Raw genomic sequence first — 19,191 nt, 5'->3', positions numbered from 1 at the left:
TGGGTTTTATCCCAAGACACTGAGGACGATGCTTTAGGAAGATGCTGAGGAATGGACTGAATGAAGGGCCCTGATGGGTGGGGATGAGGGCAACCTGCCAGGAGGCTTTGCTGCTGCTGAGCAGGGGGTAGTGGGCTGGGACCCAGACTGGCCTGGAAGGCAGAGAAAGTGGCTATTTCAAAAGACACTGACAAGGTGGAGTGAGCAGGGCTTGGTGACCAACTGAATGGGAAAAGGAGTTGGGCAACCCGCAGGTGGGGTGCTGGGCAGCTCTCTGAGAGCCCAACCAGGGTGAACGTGTGGGTGAGTGCCAACTGGGGTAAAAAGCAGCGTTTACCCGGGATTCAGGGAAACCTCAGGGCTCATGAGACGGCCCCGTCCTCTCTCTTGCTGCATCCTGGATTTCCTCTGACCTTCAGTTTTTCTCTTTAACTATGTCTAGTCTGCTGTTAAATCTACCTACTGAGTTCTTGTTTTTTGTTTTGTTTTGTTTTTGTTTTTTTTTGTTTTTGTTTTGTTTTGCGGTACGCGGGCCTCTTACTGTTGTGGCCTCTCCCGTCGCGGAGCACAGGCTCCGGACGTGCAGGCTCAGCGGCCCCGGCTCATGGGCCCAGCCGCTCCGCCGCATGTGGGATCCTCCCGCACCGGGGCACGAACCCGTGTCCCCTGCATCGGCAGGCGGACTCTCAACCACTGCGCCACCAGGGAAGCCCCTGAGTTCTTGTTTTTTAGCTATCGTATTTTCCAGTATTCATTGAAAAATCTGCCAGCATTCACGTTATAGTTTCCTGTTCTCTGCAGATACACATATATATACACACATACATACATACATACATACATATATATATATTTATTTCTGGCTGCCTTGGGTCTTCGTTGCTGCGTGCGGGCTTTCTCCATTTGTGGTGAGCGGGGGCTATACTTCGTTGTGGTGCGTGGGCTTCTCATTGAAGTGGCTTCTCGTGGAGCACGGGCTCTAGGCGTGTGGGCTTCAGTAGTTGCAGCACAAGGGCTCAGCAGTTGCAGCACGCAGGCCCTAGAGTTCATGGGCTTCAGTAGTTGTGGTGCGTGGGCTCAGTAGTTGTGGCTCGCAGGCTCTAGAGCGCAAGCTCAGTGGTTGTAGCACACGGGCTTAGCTGCTCCATGACATGTGAGATCTTCCCGGACCAGGGATCAAATCTGTGTCCCCTGCACTGGCAGGTGGATTCTCAACCAGTGCACGCCCAGTGAAGTCCTGCAGATATTTTCAAGTTTGTCCCTTACTTCTTTAAAAAAGTAAAACAACTTAAAATCTGTGCTCGATCATTCCAGCACCTGAAGTGTGTGCGGGTTTGTTTCTAATACTTGTTTCCAGCTAGTTCTCAAGGATGGTGGTGATTCCTTTCCTACCCGGTCATCTTCGTCTATATTTTGTTCATGGTAGTTTCTTAAAACTGTATAAATAATTGAAGTCTGGCATGAAGGTTCCTTCTTCCAGAGATCTGTTTGCTTCTGCCACACGTCTGGGATGAGGTCACCTTAACTAAATGTCCAGGTTGTGTGGACCGTGGTGGGGAACCCAAACCCAGCCTTCGAGCTCATGTGAGGATGGGATTACTTCTGATTCGCCTGAGGGTGAAGCTGTTATGAATCTCAGGTTAATGAATTAAAGAAGGGTTAGAACCCCCGCATTGGACCCCTGAAATGGCTTGTGTTCTTTTCACTCCTACAAGGCATCCGAAACCCAGGTCAGTTTGCAGTTATTTCTTCCAAAGCACGATACTCACCTGTCCGCACGCTAAAGCAGCACTGAACTCAGCAAGGAGCGGAGGTCTGTATCCTGGCAGAGGCTTAGGAAGGACATGCTGGTTCTCCCCAGTCTTCAAGGGCTGTCACATGAAGGAGAAGCTAGGCTTACTGAGAGCAGAGCCAGCCAGTGCCACAGGGGGAGGTAGACTGGGACGAAAAAAACTCAGTGGAAGGGAGCTGTCCTCAGACCCCAGTGGGGTATGTCACAGAGGCCATTCCAACCCTGGCTTTGGGGGCTGGAGGGGACTAGGTGTCTTGGAGACGCGCACAATCTTCTGGTCTTAACCATGCCCTTGCCCCTCGGGTTGTGTGTCCGCACAGCCACGTCCCCGGCTCCTCCCATCAGCTCAGTCAACATGTTCAAGCTGCCAGAGTTGAAGATTTTATTTTAAAACAATAGTAAACAATTTTCATTGATTTTTCTTAAGTCAAACCACCTCACACTTGGCTTATCTCAGGCAAAATGTAAAAAATAAAAATGAGAAGGGAAGGAAAGGAAAATGTGGGGACTGACCAACCTTCCCCAGAAACAGGCCCCTGGTCCTGGCATCTGGAATGGCTTTGGACACTGTCTTTAACAAATGAGAAAAGAAAGCACCAAAATATTGTGCTTCAGCAGCAGATTAGGAACCTCCACAAAGAAAAGGCGGCCGGGGGAGGGAGGGGGGTCTGGCCCTGAACACAGGTCCCGAGCAGCCTGGTTCAGTTCTAGAAGCTTCCAAGTCTGGACGCATCTCCTCTCCACAGCTCCATTTCAAAGCGGCTTCAAGATTGGGAGGAGTCGTCCTCCGAGCTGGGCAGTGGGGATCTGTGAGCCACACCCCGGACACAGGTTTGGGGTGACCCAAGCAGGTTCCCAGCCTCTCGGAGGGGGGTCGGGAAGGACAAGGAATGCTCAGAGCACACAGAGGGGAGGGAAGGGTGGGGACAGTAGGCACCGCTGCCCCACTCCTCTCACCAGCTCCTGCTTCCTCTGCATTTTGTTCGGGTGGAGATGAAGACGACCCACTAGCGGACGCAGGACAGGAAAGAGCTGTAAACAGCTTGGGTTTGCTCACCCACAGGCGCAGCCTCTTTCATCAGAAAGGGACCGCTGTCTTGGGGACAGGGAACCAGAGAAAGCCCTTGCGGCGCAGGGTCGATGCGGGTAGGACACAGCGATGGCAGCGCAGACGCCTGCTCTCTCTGGGCCTGGCTCCCACACGGGAAACACTGACCGAGGTTCTGGAATGGCGTTGGCGGCAGGGGGGGCATGGGGGTGCTCCCTCCTCCTGGGCCCCCAGGCCATCTCTCGGGCCCAGGGCAAAGGGCCTGGGAAGCTGACCTGGGCTCCTCGGTACGCAGGGCAGCCCCCGCAGAGCTGGGTCTTCCAGTCCCTCTCCAAAATCCCATCTGCCTTTGACAAAACCAAAAAATAAATAGTGTGCATTTTTCACGCCACCTACATTTCCTGGCCCTGCGGCCAGAGATTCAAGCCCTCCTTCTCTACCCCATGCCCCAGTGCCCACGTCAGGGGCACTTTCCGCCCAACTGGGGGCTGGCAGCAGCACTGTGAGGGTCTCTGGCTGTGAGGCCCCCCGGCAACAGGCCCTCCAGGGTCCTGGCTGAGGGGCTGGCTCAGCCCTTTGGTCCACCTTGTTCGTTAAAATTAAAATAAGAAAAAAAAGGCTCCACTCGGTGACTTGGGTCTGTAGAGGTCTCTGCTTCATCCCTCTGTCTGTCATTCCATCCACCCTGCAAGGCATCGTGCAGGCCAGATCTGGAGGCTGGAGACAGCCACACTCACCCGTCACTGCAGTTTCGTCCCCAGCTTGCGCTGTCTGTTCCTGCAAAGTGGGGGTGGGGGTCAGATGAGGGGACTCCTGGCGTCCAGTGACTCGCCCCTCAGCTGTCTCCTTCCTCCCCACAATCCCATCAGAATGAGTGAGGGTCCACTCCCAGTAGCCCCAGTGGTTGGCTCAAGCTGGGCCAATCAGAGCTCCTGCCCTGGGACCTGGGACTTGGGGCCTAGAGAGGGTCAATGTCTCTGCTGGGCCTGTATCACAGGTGCTCAGCTCTGGAATCCAAGTGCAGCCAGGAGGCCAGGGCAGGGGCGGGGGCCAGGACGGGAGAACAGAGGCAAGAGGGACCTGGCTGGATTCCAGTAATCATGGGCAGTTCCCACTTATAGATAAGCCAGCATAAGTGGGGTTCTGTTACCATCAACCTAAACAGACAAGAAGGTAGTGAGTTCTCCATTTGGGATATACATAAGCAAAGGTAGGAGCACTCCTGATACAAGTTATCGAGTGGATCTGAGTACCTGACTTGGGGGTGTGGCGATACCTACGACGGGCTCAGGAGCCTGAAGGAAGCAGGGGCAGCCCCGTTCCCTGGAGGGCCTGGCTCCTCGAGACTCCACTGAAATTCAGAAACCTAACTGTCCCCACAGGTCCTGCGTGATGCAGCCCCAGCCTCGTGCCATGGCCAGCCCCCTTCTTCCCTGGGCTCCAGCCACACCTGCCTCTGTCTGTTTGGTGGACTCCCCAAGCTTGCTGTTCTCAGAAGCATTGCACAAGCTGTTCCCCATGCTGAGAGCACTCTCCCTGCTAAACCCCAACTTGGACAGTCCCGCTTTCTCTCTGCTCAGACCTGTCACAGCGGCCAGCCAGTCCAACCACACACCCTCACAGCACGCTGCTGTCACGAGCTCTCAAGCCCGAGGCACTTGTCGCACAGGTAGGTGCCTCATTCCTCGTGTCCCCCCTGCCGGCCACTGCCGCCCACAGCCTGGCACAGAGCAGGTGCACATGGAAGTTTGGGTACATCAAGGTGGGTGGCGGCCAGCCGGGAGGGGCGGGGCCGCTCTGGGAGCCAGGTGGAGAGCCTGGGCCAGCTGGGGCCTTCCGCCAATAACAGGATTGCCTGCCCTAACCCCTCAAATCCCCTTTCCTCAGGATCCAGGGCTTTACCCTTAAGTTCGTTAGGATAATTGGGACCACGATGCCCTAGACACACTTCCCGGCTGCTGTGACCCCGCCCTGTGGTTCCTCTCACCAGGAACCCAGGGCTCCTCAGGAAACCTCCCAGGCTTGTGCTGGAGCCCAACCTCGCCTCGGCTCCCCTCTGAACCTGGGAAGGAGCCAGGCCTTCCCGACCCCACCTGGCACCCCACCCAGGATGTGGGGTGCGTGGAGAGCTGAGTCAGAAGAAGCCTCCAAAGCCAGCTTTGCCCTGACTGGCTGTGCAAACACGGGTGCCCCTAACTCACCACACCTCAGTTTACCCCTCCAGAGGAAAGTGTCTGGACTAAACAGTCCCGAGGGGGGTCGACACACAGGCCCCCAGAGAATCCTGGCTGCCCAGCTCTCTGGTTCCGGGCCACAGAGGTTAAAAGCATGGCCCTGGGGCTTCCCTGGTGGCGCAGTGGTTGAGAGTCCGCCTGCCGATGCAGGGGACACGGGTTCATGCCCTGGTCCGGGAAGATCCCACATGTCGTGGAGCAGTTAGGCCGGTGAGCCATGGCCGCTGAGCCTACGCATCCGGAGCCTGTGCTCCGCAACGGGAGAGGCCACAACAGTGAGAGGCCCGCGTACCGCAAAAAAAGGAAAAAAAAAAAAAAGAGAGAAAAAAAGCATGGCCCTGGGCTCAACAGCCTAGGTTCCCAGCCCAGCTCCCACACCCACGATCTGCAAACCCTTGGTCAAGTGATTCCTCTCCTCCCCTCTCTGAGCCTCAGTTTTCTCATCTGTAAAATGGGGTCCAGGGGAGGATTCAATGAGGCAGTGCAAGAAAAGTGCTTAGGCAAGTGCCCGGCTCTCAGGCAGCCTTCCAAAACTGGGGGCGGCACTGACTGAGGGATGTGCCCCACTGAGCCAGGACCCAGTGATTGCTATCCCCTTGACTCACCTGGCTTCTGCCCGGGTTACCGTGTACTCAAACCAGAGTACGTTGGGAATGAGGCTCGTGTCTCGGATTAGGAAGAACTCAGAGATAGGCCTGGAGAGACAGACACCCGGAAATCCAGGACCATATCAGAACATGAGCCTGTCACCAAGCCAGACTCTCCCACCAGTGCTTGGGGCCGGCGATGCACCCTCTCCCCACCACTTTGCCTGGCCTGTGCAAGACCCAGATGTGTCGCCTGTGTGACACTCAGGCAGGTCCAATGCCCCAAGGCACACACAGCCCAGAAGGACACATGCTGCTTTCCAAGTCCCTGAGAGGCCAGGCAAGGAGAGAGGCTGGCATCTTGGCTTCTGGGCTGAGAAAAACGCCTGGGGGAGATGGAAGCCAGACGAGCGGGGCTTGCAGCCCTATGCCCACCAGAGGCCTGGGCACTAGGGCCCTCCCAGGGAGACTGAGGCTGGTGTCAGGACGCCTGGGCCCTCCCACTGATGGCCCCTTCGCAGGAAGGGGCACGGGCCATAGTGCCTGGGAAGGTGGGGGGAGCGGGGGACAGCAGCAGGGGCAGGAGGCAGTTACCAGGCTGCTATCCTAGGGAACAGGGGGGTGAGGACCTCCTGCGTGAAGACGAACCAGGCGATGGCCATGAGGCCTCCAGCGATGCCCCCATAGAGCACCTGGCTCCAGGTGTGGTACAGCAGGTAGACCCTGGGCCAAGGACAGAGGGAAGTTCATGAGAGCCAGCCAGAGACAGTCCTGCACAGCCTCCCTGCACGCCTGAGTGCCAGCTTCCCTGGACCTCTGCACATACACGGGAGACATACACAGACGGGGCAGGCCCCTGTGACCACACGGACTCAGAGCTACTTCTAGAAGGAGGCAAGGGGTTGGACCCCAACAGCTGCTCCCCTGACTCTAGAAGTGAAGAGATGGCTCAGCTAGGATTTGCCTCCCTTCTGTCCAGCCCTTGAACTTGGAGTTTGTCTGCAAGGGGCTGCTCCAGGACCTTGGGAACAGATGGCTAACCCTAGAACCTTGGGCCCAACCAAGAGGAGAGAGCAAGGATTGGGTTGGAAGGGGCAGCTGGAGCCCTGGCCCTTGAAAATGAGAGGCCTAGAGCTTCCCTGGTGGTGCAGTGGTTAAGAATCCGCCAATGCAGGGGACACGGGTTCGAGCCCTGGTCCGGGAAGATCTCACATGCCACGGAGCAACTAAGCCTGTAAGCCACAACTACCAAGCCTGCGCTCTAGAGCCCATGAGCCACAACTACTGAGCCCGCGCGCCTAGAGCCCGTGCTCCGCAGCAAGAGAAGCCACCGCAAGGAGAAGCCCGCGCACCGCAACGAAGAGCAGCCCCCGCTCGCTGCAACTTGAGAAAGCCCGCATGCAGCAATGAAGACCCAACGCAGCCAAAAATAAAAAAATAAAAATAAATAAATAAAATAAAATGAGAGGCCTGGGACCCCCTTCGCAGCCCTGCCCTACAGGCTCTGGGACTCGGGTCCACAGCGAGGTCCAATAGGGACCAAGTATCCAGTGGGCAGGGCGTGGGGCAGGGGCTCTCCCTCCCTCTGTACCTGCTATAGGAGACTAGAAACGCCACGGTGAGGAGACCCAGGGAGAGTACATGCCTCCACAGCAAGTCCAGGAACCTGGCGTTGTTCGTTTGGTGCATTCTGGGAAAACAAGCCTGTTAGGTGGCCTCGGCCCACAGCCTGGGGCCCAGGCCTCCCACACAGCCCCGGCCCCAGCCACATGCTCCCTGGGCACCTTCTGCCTTGGCTGCAGCTCCTCCCACCCCCAGTAGAGGCCAAGCCCTAAATGGCATCCAAAGGGCTTGCAGCAAGTCCCTGGCAGAGGCCAGCCTGGGCCAGTTCAGGGCCACCCCAGCCAGGGCAGAAGCTCACCTTAAATACAGAAAAAGGAAGGAATAGACGGAGAAGAACCACATAAACTGGGAATGGCTGGAGGGCATCCCGTACTTGGTGCCCACTGCCGTGTGGGGACCTGGTGGAGACAGAGAGCAGGGCATGATGGGAGGATGCAGGCCTCCCAGTAATGCCCTAACCTGGGGGACCCGCAGACCCCCAAGGCCTGGGCCCTACCTCCACAGGGCCGTGGCTCCTGGATGACGTGTTTGATCAGCCAGTTGACCCCCTCGTTCAGTGCCAAGCCCCCAAGGAACGAGATCTGCTGGGAAGATGCATGGTCAGCAGGGCCTCTGTGTGCTTGCTGGCCGCCGCCCAGCCCAAAGGCCGTGGCCGCCCACTGAACCTCCAGCCCAGTGGACAACCTGCAACCAGCCAGGAGGCTCCACACACCTCAAGAAAGGTGGAAGCAGGGGAGGGAAGGCAAAGCCCCTGGGAAGGAATGGTGAGGCCCCTCCTCCCTGGGGTGGGAGTGACTCACTCACCGTGTGCAGCTCCCGCTTGAATATGATGAGGGTCACAAAACCAACGATGACAAATATGGGGCTGAGGCTCAGGTAGGCAAGGAGATGGCCAGAGAGATCACCTGGGCAAGGCAGGGAGAACAGGATGAGGACAGAGCGCAGCCATGGGAGAGGGCCTGGCCCCCGGCAAGCCAAGTAGAGCCTCAGTCAGAGGTGGTCCCAGCCGGGCCTGGAGCGCAAGGCCAGGCGGCTGGGGGTGCCTCAGCCTTCCAAGCTCACCGCTCGTCCTCAGTCACGGGCACAGCGTGTTTACTAAGCACTCAGGTTCACAGATCGTGAGTTTAAAGCAGGTGCCTTCACTCTCCCTGTTCTACAGATGACGACACTGAGTCCCCCAGGGGCTGCATGATTTGTCCAAAGTCACACAGCCAGAAAGAGGTAGGATCTGACTAAAATCCGAGTCTCTAGCCTGGTCCAGGTGCTACACCCACTATCCCACCAAAGCGGATATTTGAACCTGGCTTGGTCTGACCCCAGAGGCTGGGCCCTGTCCCAGGAGGCAGCCTGGCGGGCACATGGATGACTCTGGAACGCAGTGCTGTGCGGAGACCGACCCAGCCAAGCCCTGGGCCTCCAGGGCAACCTGGTGTTCTCCGAACACCGCACAGACTTGGGTCTACACTGTGGACTCTGACAGGGACCAAGGCTGGGGGTGGGGGTGAAGCTCCGTTGCCCACTATGGCCACCCGCTGCAGTAACAGCTTCTCACTGCCTCTCTACTGGCAAAAAAATTGGCTACCTATTGACTACCTGCTTTTTACCCCCTAATAGGTCTCGGCAGGAGGATCCTGGAGCCAACAGACAGGAGCCACTTTCCTGCTAGTCCAAAGGCCACCCTCACCATTTGAGACAGGGCAGCTATGTAGCAGCTCTGGGGTCAGAGAGTGTGGTTTAGTTCCCGTGCCAGCACTTGCTGGCTACACGACCTCAGGCAAGGACTTCACCTCCCTGAGCCTCAGCTCTCCCACCCGTGAAATGGGGATATCAGTAGCCACCTCCTACAGCCATGGGAGCTCTGATGTGACCAGGCCTGTGAGACGCCCAGCTCGGTCCCTGGCACCCAGGACACTTCCATGTTTGGAGAACTCAGTGTGGGAAATCGCCCCACCACCAGCCTGGCCTCACACAGGCAGCAGGAAGGTACCCACCCAAGGCCGAGCCCAGATTCCAGGTTGAAGGGATGGGCACATACCTGGCCTCCCCCACACCTACCCAGGGTAGGGCTGGCTTTGAACTGGCCTGGGAGAACAGGCCAGCAACATAGGTCCAAATGCTAGTACTGCCATAGGCCCCCTGGATGACACTGGGTGAGGCCCTTCCTTTTTCTGGGGTTCTGTCTCCTCATCCACACAGTGACCTGGCCCCCTCCAGCCCTGAGATTCTGGGTCTCTCAGCTGTCCAGCCGATGCCCAGGACACTGGGTCATCAGGAGGACAGGAAATGGCTGGTGCCCCCAAAGCCTTGGCCATCTCCATGACCTGTCTCACAGCAAGCACCACCTTTGGGCCTTCCTGCAGATGCTGTCAGCAACTCTGCCTTGACCATCCTCTTGTCTAAGCCCCCCGGTGGCTCTCTCGGCCCTTAGGATTAAGTCCCACCTCAATCCAGCTCATCAAGCCCTGCAGTCCTGGCCCTGCTTCCCTCCCACCTTCTGCTCCAGTTCCAGGAACCAAATTCTAGTTCCCTGAACGCACCATGCTCTGTCCTACTTCTGGACCTTTGCACACACTGTTTCCCCCACCTGGGATGCTGTCTGGGTTAACTCAACATAAATTAAGTACCCACCACAGTGGGGAAAAAAAAAAAAAAATCACACTCCTGCCATTGCAAAGCTCTCAGAATCTGTAACCAGGGCATCGTTCAGGACACCACTCATTAGTGGAGCTATCCGGCCTGCATCTGTCTCTCCCTCTAGAAAGTAGGCGCCATGAGTGCAGGGATGGGGTCTCTACACCCCACTCAATTCCCCCAAGCCCAGCACAGCGCCTGGCACTAACTGGGCTCTAAAATGATGTCAAATGAAAGGAGAATGGATGAAGGAAGCAGGGTCCGTGTGATGAGGGGCACGAAGGAGAAGTGCAGGGGGTCACAGAAGAGTTAGCAGGGGCACTAGACCTTGAGAGAGGCCCCCAGGTTCAGCCAGGTCTCTCCTCCAGGCACCCACAGTCCCTGCAAAGGGTCCCTCATCACAGCCTGCGTCATGCCGCTCACATCTGCCAGCCTCCTCCTTCCAGGCCAGGGAGGGGAAATCATGAAGGTGCCGAGGACTTAAGCAGGTCCCTTCCCCACTCCAGGCCTTGGTTTCCGTCCTGTAAAGTGGGCTTTTTTTTTTCACAGTCTGGGAGTCCAGGGACATATTGGTTTGTTCACCGTTCAAAATGCAGAGCGAGCCCAGGGCCTGGCATTCAGGAGGTGCTCAGTGGATACCAGCTGAATGAAGGATGAGTGAATGGCAGGGAGGCAGGCAGACAGTAGGGCCCAACAGCTGCAGGGCCGCCCCATCCCCAGTATAACCCAGAACACCTAGGGTCAAAGTTTCCTGGCATCCAGTCCTCAGCAGGGCCAGGTTCTCATGTCTCTGCATGAGTAGGCCCTTCCTGGGGCAACCAGGGCTCAATGAGGGGGCCCCCAGCCTCACCCAACATCCAACCATCCTACACATAGATGGCAGTGTGGGCTTGAGAGGGTCCTGGGAAGGTGGGATCATGTTAACTGCAGTTATTTCTTCAATGTTTAGTATGCGAGGCACTGCACTCAGCATTTCTCACATCTCCTATTTCTGATTCTCACGTCACCACTAGAAGGGAGGCACTGTGATTAGTTCCACTTCAGAGAGGCAGAGAGGTGAAGTCACTTGCACAAGGCCTCGGCCTGAACTCTGACCCCAAGGCCCAAGCTCTGCACCACTCTACTAAACGGCCTCCAGAACGCTCACTACAGGACCTCACGGATGGAAAACGCTGAGCTTCTGGAGCTGTGTCTGATGGGGAGCTCCAGAAGTTAACATCCCAGAGGCTGCCTGACCCCTCACCGGGTTCCCTGAGTTGTAGAGCAGTGCCCCCTACCCAGGGCGTGGCATCAGAAGTACTCAAACAACGAAGAGCTGCCCGGCCTCGATTTGCACAATCCCAGCAATGGGGAGCTCTTTCTTCCAGGCAGCCCCAAAGCACTGTTTGAAGGAAAAAGGCACTCCCTACACGCCGAGGAGAGAGTTCAGCCTCTCCGGCTCCGGGAAGGGCAGGGAAGAAGGGCCCAGGTCCAGGCCAGTGATCCGTTCCCGCCTCAAGCACACGACCGCCCCATTACAGCCCACCGGCGCCCCGGGACCCAGTGGAGCACCCCGGCCGCGCAGCCGCAGAGTGCGCGAGCGAGCGGCTCACAATTTCGCCCAGCTCATCGCCACACCACTGCGCCTGCGCGGCGCGCGCGCCGGCCGAACCCTCCGTGGCTCACTATTTGACAGTTCCCACCCCGGTCCCCCGGCGCCCCCTCTACGGGCTTGCGCCGGCCGGAGCGCCCGGCACTGACCGGCCGGCCCCAGGAAGGCGTCCTCGAAGCCGGGGTTGTCTTTTACCTGCAGGATATTCGACGTGGGTGAGGGTCACCGGCCGCCATGAAGCGGGGAGCGAGCACTGTCCGTCCGCTGCCATCTTACCCGGAGACCGGGCTTCGCCGAGCAGCCAATAGGGAGCCAGGGGGGCGGTGGTCCTGACCTATCACGCCGGGGGAGGTGCCGCGCACCCAATCGGAGGCCGATACAGGTAGCGGCGCAGCCATTCACCGTGCAGGCCGTGGGGCAGGCCCGAGCGGCGAATCAGGAAGCAGGGCCCCTAGGAGCCTGCGAGCCGGCCAAGACGGCGCCCAATCCGGGACGAGCGCAGGTAGGTGGCTAACCAATCAGAGAAAAGGAGGGTTTCAGCACACAACAGAGAGCAGAACAGCCAATCAGAAGGTGAGGCCGGCTCGCGGTGTGGGCAGGGCGGGCCAATCACCCGCTAGCTTGGGGGGCGTGTTGAACTTTGGTGGGAGCTTTGGTTTGGTGGGGATGTGTACCGAGTGAAGGCTTCCTCGATACCGGGAGCCAGCCCGGGGTCGACAGGACTTGAGCGCCTGTCAGAGCGCATGCTCGAAGCGGGGAGGCAACCTCGGCACTATGGAGTCTGAACTCACCTACTTTTAGTTATGAGTTAACTGAGGCCAGAGACCCAGAGGGGACTTATTTTCCTTTGCCCTTTACTGACTGGCAACGGAGCAAGTCACACAAAACTGACAACCTTTCCATTAAAGGTTGGGGGTGGGATGGGGGAAGGAACTCCCGGGTCGGGGCTCACAGTCGGCCCCCTGAATGCTTTATGGAAGCTTAACTGATGTCGAGTGGAAGCGTAATTGAAATTAAAAGACTCCGTTCCTCATTTCATTCAATTAACACAGATTTATTGATTCAATCCCATTTATGCTGCTTAATGAGGCATCTTGGGAGCATTTTAAACAAGAGGCGGGTTTTCCACCTATACCTCAGTTTTCCCAAAACATTCCTCTCATTGTCCTACAGGCTTTGCATAAATAGCCACACCTTACCACCCACCTCTCCCTCTCCCACCCTCACTCTCTCTTGGGCTAGATTGCAGTGCTTACAGTCAGGTAAAGTGCCCGGCTCCTCCTGTCGTTGAGCCTTTTCACATGCTGTTCCAGTCTGTCTCAGGTGTCTGTCCTCACTTAGAGGTTTCCATGGCCAGGAGAGGGGCCTCCACTGGGCTCCCACAGTTGCATCCCAGTTGCATCCCCTCTCCTACCCCAGCACTGACCACACTGGACTGTAATTGGCTCCTTGTCTGTCTCTCAACAGTAAACAATGGTTCTCCGAATTCATGCAGCGCCGAGATCAGCTTGTAGAAAATGGGCCCTGGATTGATCCAGTAGATCTTGGGTTGCAGCCTTGGAGTCTACATTCTTATGTCCCCTGGGGCTCTGATATAAGCGGTTGCAGCCACAACTGGAGAAGACCTGGGCAGCATGAAGACAGGGCCTGTTATGTATTGGAGACTGGCCCAGGCCGATGCTAGAACAAGTGCCGGATAAATAACCTAAGTGTTTATGAGAAGTGAGAACACAGCAGAGGATTCCGCTGACTCTGTGAGCCAGCCAGGCAGCAGGAGTGAGTACCATGGGTGGGGCTGAAAGGACTGGGGGGATGATGGTGACTCAGAACCCACCAGCGAGCCAGGAGGGCCCCCAGGACCCCTCAACTGTACTCAGCTTCCCACCCGGCCCAGCCTGGGCTCGTGTGGGTCAGCTGGCCCCATTTCACTGTCACCTGCCCTCAGCTACCTCAGGCACAGCCATTATTAGCCGCTGAGAGGCAGGAGGTGTGAGGAGTGGGCTGTGAGTTTCCCAGAATAGTTCCCTAGGACAGGGACGCCGTCCCGTCTGGCTGCATGGCCCCTCCCTGGTTAGATGGCATTTCATGGATGAGCAGTTAGGCTTGAGAAGCCAAGTCCCTGAAACCCAGGCCTATCCTCTCACCTCGGGGAGAGTGTTCTGGAGGAAGTGTCAGGGTGAGGAACTATAAAATGTGAGGGAGTTAGCTGGGGTGGGCTTTTCCTGGCAGAGGGAACAGCACAGGATGAAATAGGCAAGAGAGAGGGAGAGGTGAGGTGCTGGGGGAGAGGGGCCTGGCCTCCCAAAACTTGGAGGGCCACTCTTGGTGACTACAGAGGGGATCTTGAAAGGTGACTTTGTCGTTTGGTTCGGTTTTGCCTTTGAAAAAAATTAAAATATAACACTCATACAGGAAGATCCAGAAATCGAATGTGTATAGCTTGATGAAGTTTCACAAACTAAGCACACCTGTGTTAGCAGCCCCCAGATCGAGAACCAGAGCCCCAGGAGCTCCTGACACCCCTTCTCATCACCCCAGCGTGACCACCATCCCATCTGCTAGCACCATACATTAGGTTAGTCTGATCTCTGTACTTTCTATAAGCCGAATGCTACAGTACGTGCTTTGGGGGCGTGGCTCCTTTCCCGGCATTGTGTTTGTGAGATCCATGCTGCGGCCTCTAGTTGTAATTCGTCTACTCTCCCTGTGTAGTGTTCCACGGTGTGAACACACCATGTTTATTGGTTTCTTTTCCATTCGACTAGACTTTTTTTTTTTGGCTGCACCACACGGCCTGTGGGATCTTCCCCGACCAGGGGTCAAACCCGTGCCCCCTGCATCGGGAGTGCGGAGTCTTAACCACTGCGCCACCAGGGAAGTCCTTCCATTCAACTCTGCTGGACTTCGGGGTGTTTCCAGGTCTGGGGTGTTAGGAATGGTGCTGCTAGGAACAGCCTTGTGCAGATCTTTGGTGTACAAATGGATGCTTTTCCGATGGCGATGTGCCTAGGAGCCAGTGCGGGGTCCCATGAGATGGGAGAGATGACAGCACAGACCTGCCATGTGGATGAGGAGCTGGGCTGTGCAGGCATGAAAGCTGTGAGGGGAACCATGGGAAGCTGAAGGAGCTACCTGCCTCCTCCCTGAGCTGAGGGGTGGACCAGTGATGCCCCTGGTATCTCTCTGAGCATCCTGGGAGGTGCTCCATCCTTAGTCACTCGTCTTAGCTCCACTACAGCCTGGGAGGCAGTTCTTAATGCACCCAGTTTATAGCTGAGGACAGTAAGGCTCTGAGCGTCCCACCATTTGCCAAGTCAACTGGCTAGTGTGTGACAGAGCCACGATTTGAATCCAGGTCTGCCTGATGGGCAGGCCCAGGTTCTGAACCACCCTGCATCCCATTAACCAAACTGCAGGCTGCCTCCTCCCACTGCCCAGAGGAGTCCTCAGACAAGCCGCAGCTGTCCCGGGCAGGGCAGGCCTTTCACTTTGGCCTCTCCTCTGGAAGGGAATTCACAGACAGTGCGGCCCCCGGATTAGAGGCACAATGTCTTACTCTGTGCACCACACCCCAGCCACCCTGGCATGCGCTCAAAGTCCCTAGGAAAGAACTCTTCCCCTCTCTGGGCCTGTTTCCCCGAAATGTGTCAGCTGCCGCCCTCTAGATTAGAGGTTTGTTCATGCACTTCCGGGACTATTTGAGCTCCTAGGCGGTGCCAGACCACATCCGTCTGGGCATCAAGGATGAAGGGAGAAAGATGGAGAGAAGCAAGGGTGCTGCCATTGAGAAACTGTCCTTCCCACAGAGGATGTGGGACTCCTGGATCCTAAAGATGCCAGTAAGAAAGACAAATGGTCTCAAAGTAGAAGTGACAGTTTTGGCTTCAAAACCTCTAAGAGGAGCCATTCACTGTCTGTGTCTTAGCATAGAGGCTTCTAGAAGTCAGGGCCTAGCGTTCCAAACACCATGGAGCCAAGTCCTCGAGACACATTGTCTGGCTCAGTCTCCCAAGCCACAAGCTCCCCTGGTTTGTGGCATGTGCTGATTTCCATGGTGTAAATACTCTCTCCTGTGGCCACTTGCCAGCCACCATCGTGATGGTACTGAACAAGGAGTTAGGAAGAGATGCACAGTCCGCTCTCGCTAGCAGATGGGGTGCAAGCCGGCTCCGGAGCCTCCACCGCTGCCTGTGCAGCACCTGGCGCAGTGCTTGGCACACAGTAGGCGCACAGGAAATACTTGGTGGACAGATGATCCTTCTTCACCTGTCCTGTCCCATTTGCGTACACGCCCTGGGAGCCATTTATATTGTAATCGAAACCACTGTTTACTGAGCACTTGATGTGAACCACAGATTGGGCCAAAGACGACACTACGACACTACGAGATCTTACCCTCCACACCCCCCTCAGGCTGCACGATAATCAGTCTCACAGGCGATGCAGCAGAAGCCCTACGGGTTCAGGAGATACGAGTGTCCACGCTGGGGCTGCTGTGTATTCGCTGTATGCACTGGGGTGGTCATCCTCCACTCTCAGTTTCCCCTTTCATCAACAAGGGGGCTGGCATCAGTTACCTACTGCTGTGTAACAAGCCAGTCCCAAACCTAGTGCCTTCAGACCATCACCATTTTATTCAAGATCTGCAACTTGGCTGGCTCAATTCTGCTGGGTCACTCATGCAGCTGGTGGCTCGACTGGGCCTGTGTGGTCCAAGGGGCTTCCCTCAAATCTGACCCTTAGCTGGGGCTGCTGGCCCGGGTGCCACATTCTCCTTCACGTGGCCTCCGGCAGAAGTGCCAAGGTTTTCATGGCCGCAAATACTCTCCAAGAGGGCGACCCCAGTGCACCAGAGCTCGCCAAGCCTCTGCTTGCATCACGTCACTCTTGTTCCACTGGCCAAAGCAGGTCACGTGGCCGAGGTCAGAGCTGCCATGGGAGAGGCCTATACAAGGACATGGATTCCAAGAGGCACGATTCGTGGGGGCCGTGACTGTAACAGTCCACTGGCCGCCACAGAAATAAGTGGGCCAGGATTCCCCTGAGGGCCTTCCCAGACCTGGTGTCTGGTATTCTGAGCTTCCTGGGACTTGTTATGCTAGAAAGGAAGTTCTCCAAGACTGATTCAGGGTGTGTGTGGGGGGGATGGCAAAAGGACCCAGGAGCCAGCTCAAAGGGGCTCCCACTGGGAAAATTTGTGACCATCTGAACATCAGAAAACTGATTGTAACTGATTGTAAATATCAAATAAATAATAACCCACGAGTCCACAGTGGTATTCAAAACGGAAGAGGTAAAACTCTTTGCGGAATGCTATTCGGCGACAGAGAAATAAAATACTGATACACGCCATAGACGGGATGAATCTCAAAACAGCATTCTATGTGTAGAAGCCAAGCACAAAAGATCACGTGTGTGTGACCCCACTCACAGGAAATGTCTGGAAAAGGCAAGTCATGAGAGAGAGTAAATCGGTGGCGGCCTGGGGGCTGGGGGACTCCCTGCAGTTGAGCATAAGGGGTCTTTTGGGGTGATGGAAATACTCTAAAACAGGGGTCCCCAACCCTTGGGCGATGGACCGGTAGCGGTCCGTGGCCTGTTAGGAACCGGGCTGCACAGCGGGGTGTGAGCGGCGGGCGAGTGAGTGACGCTTCATCTGTCTTTACAGCTGCTCCCCGTCGCTCGCAGTACCGCCTGAGCTCCATCGCCTGTCAGATCAGTGGTGGAATTAGATTCTCATAGGAGCACGAACCCTACCGTGAACTGCGCATGCGAGGGATCTATGTTGCGCACTCCTTACGAGAATCTAATGCCTGATGATCTGAGGTGGAGCTGAGGCGGTGATGGCAGCACTGGGGAGCGGCTGCAAATACAGATGAGCAGAGAGGTTTCACTGCACAGAGACTGTAATAAATCAGTTGCTTGCAGACTCATATCAAAACCCTATCAGTGGGCTTCCCTGGTGGCACAGTGGTTGAGAATCCGCCTGCCAATGCAGGGGACACGGGTTCGAGCCCTGGTCCGGGAAGATCCCACAAGCCGCGAAGCAACTAAGCCCGTGCGCCACAACTACTGAGCCTGTGCTCTAGAGCCCACGAGCCACAACTACTGAAGCCCACGCGCCTAGATCCCGTGCTCCGCAACAAGCGAAGCCACCGCAATGAGAAGCCCACGCACCGCAACGAAGAGTAGCCCCTGCTCGCTACTACTAGAGAAACTTTTCTATACATTTAAAAATTTCAAAAGCACAGAAAATTTTTAAAACGTACAGTGGTCCCTGCTTATCCAGTTTTGCTTTCTGAGACTGCACTTACCCTCAGTCAACCATGGTACGAAAATATTACATGGAAAATTCCAGAAATAAACAGTTCATAAATTTTAAATTGCACACCGTTCTGAGTAGCATGATGAAATCTCGTGCCATCTCGAGCCATCCTGCTCTGTCCCCTGGGATGTGAATCATCCCTCTGTCCGGCGTACCCATGCTGTATACACTACCCGCCCTTTAATAGCCATCTGGGTTATCAGAATGACTATCACAGCATCACAGTGCTTGTGTGTGAGCAATCCTTACTTTACTAAATGGTCACCCAGCACAAGAGGAGCGATGCTGGCAATCCAGATATGACAGAGAGAAGCTGTCAGGTGCTTCCTTTAAGTGAAAGTTTTCAACTTAGGAAAGGAAAAAAATCATGTACTGAGGTTGCTGAGATCTACAGTAAGAACAAATCTTTTATCCATGAAATTATGAAGAAGGAAAAAGAAATTTGTGCTAGTTTTGCTGTTGCACCTCAAGCTGCAAGTTACAGCCAGTGTGTGATGTGATTAGTTGAGATGGAAAAGGCATTAAATTTGTACAATATTTTGAGACAGACCATATTCACGTAACTATTATTACAGCATATTGTTATAATTGTTCAATTATTCTTGTCATTGATCTCTCACTGTGCCTGATTTATAGAAATTAAACTTTAGGAATTCCCTGGCGGTCCAGTGGTTAGGACTCCATGCTTTCACTGCCGAGGGTGTGGGTTCAGTCCCTGGTTGGGGGAACTAAGATCCCGCAAGCCACGCAGTGTGGCCAAAAAATAAATAAATAAATAAACTTTATCATAGGTATGTGTATATAGGAAAAAACGTAGAATATATAGGGTTCAGTACTATCCGTGGTTTCAGGCCTCCACTGGGGGTTTTGGAATGTATCCCCCGCCCATAGAGGGGATTACTGCACTTTTCAAATAAACTTTGTGATGTCTGACCGCCCATGAAAACTTCTGAACACCTGGTAAGCTCAGATCTGCTGCATTCCTGCTCCAGCCCTCCCCTCTGGCTCTTACCCACTCAGCCATTTACAGTGACTGAGAGGCTGAGTCTGCACCCCTGCCGGGTCCCCTGCCTGTATCTTAAGAGTTGTGGACATAGAGGCCCCTGAGCTAAGCGACCTTACCTAGATGCTGCCGGGGCAGGATCCACTCCCAGGCTGCCCCACCCACATCTATGCCCTTAAGCGCTGCAGTGGCACCCACCCCACCTTCACCCGAGGGACACGTGGCCCTGGTGGCCCTGGCAGGCTGCCGAGCGGCTCATAGCTCCCACCAGGCTGCCTTCCACCTTTGCCCTCCTGGAGCCTCCCCCAAACTGCACCCCAAAGAGCAGGCCCCCAGGAAGCAACAGCCACACGTGCA

General features: G+C 55.8%; 1 protein-coding gene and 1 long non-coding RNA gene across 7 annotated transcripts; one reads left to right on the top strand and one right to left on the bottom strand.

The window, feature by feature from the left end:
* Window positions 1-843: 843 nt before the first annotated feature.
* Window positions 844-11,834, bottom strand: DOLPP1 (dolichyldiphosphatase 1). 6 transcript variants are annotated; one of them, XR_007478237.1, is made up of 10 exons: window positions 11,702-11,834; window positions 8,089-8,189; window positions 7,781-7,865; window positions 7,583-7,682; window positions 7,253-7,351; window positions 6,256-6,384; window positions 5,680-5,769; window positions 2,310-3,617; window positions 1,770-1,871; window positions 844-1,611 (listed from the first exon to the last, which is right to left on the bottom strand). XR_007478237.1 is itself a non-coding variant. In XM_012532836.3 (9 exons), exons 1-8 carry the CDS (start codon window positions 11,775-11,777, stop codon window positions 3,581-3,583), a joined length of 717 nt encoding a protein of 238 aa, XP_012388290.1. In that variant the 5' UTR covers window positions 11,778-11,834; the 3' UTR covers window positions 2,161-3,183; window positions 3,578-3,580. The 6 variants fall into 6 exon arrangements, 3 of the variants coding, with proteins under 3 accessions (XP_012388290.1, XP_033282892.1, XP_033282893.1); XR_004482976.2 differs by having other exon boundaries at window positions 844-2,156; XR_007478236.1 differs by having other exon boundaries at window positions 844-1,871.
* A 144-nt stretch (window positions 11,835-11,978) lies between these two features.
* Window positions 11,979-18,493, top strand: LOC117201062 (uncharacterized). The gene is made up of 2 exons (XR_007478238.1): window positions 11,979-13,282; window positions 13,987-18,493. It is a non-coding gene; the product is annotated as an uncharacterized LOC117201062 (long non-coding RNA).
* The last annotated feature ends 698 nt before the right edge of the window (window positions 18,494-19,191 follow it).

This window comes from Orcinus orca, chromosome 6, assembly GCF_937001465.1.
Source record: "Orcinus orca chromosome 6, mOrcOrc1.1, whole genome shotgun sequence".
NCBI classification, from domain to species: domain Eukaryota; kingdom Metazoa; phylum Chordata; class Mammalia; order Artiodactyla; family Delphinidae; genus Orcinus; species Orcinus orca.
The sequence above is the reverse complement of the archived record's forward strand: the minus strand, read 5'-3'. Positions and strand labels throughout refer to the sequence as shown.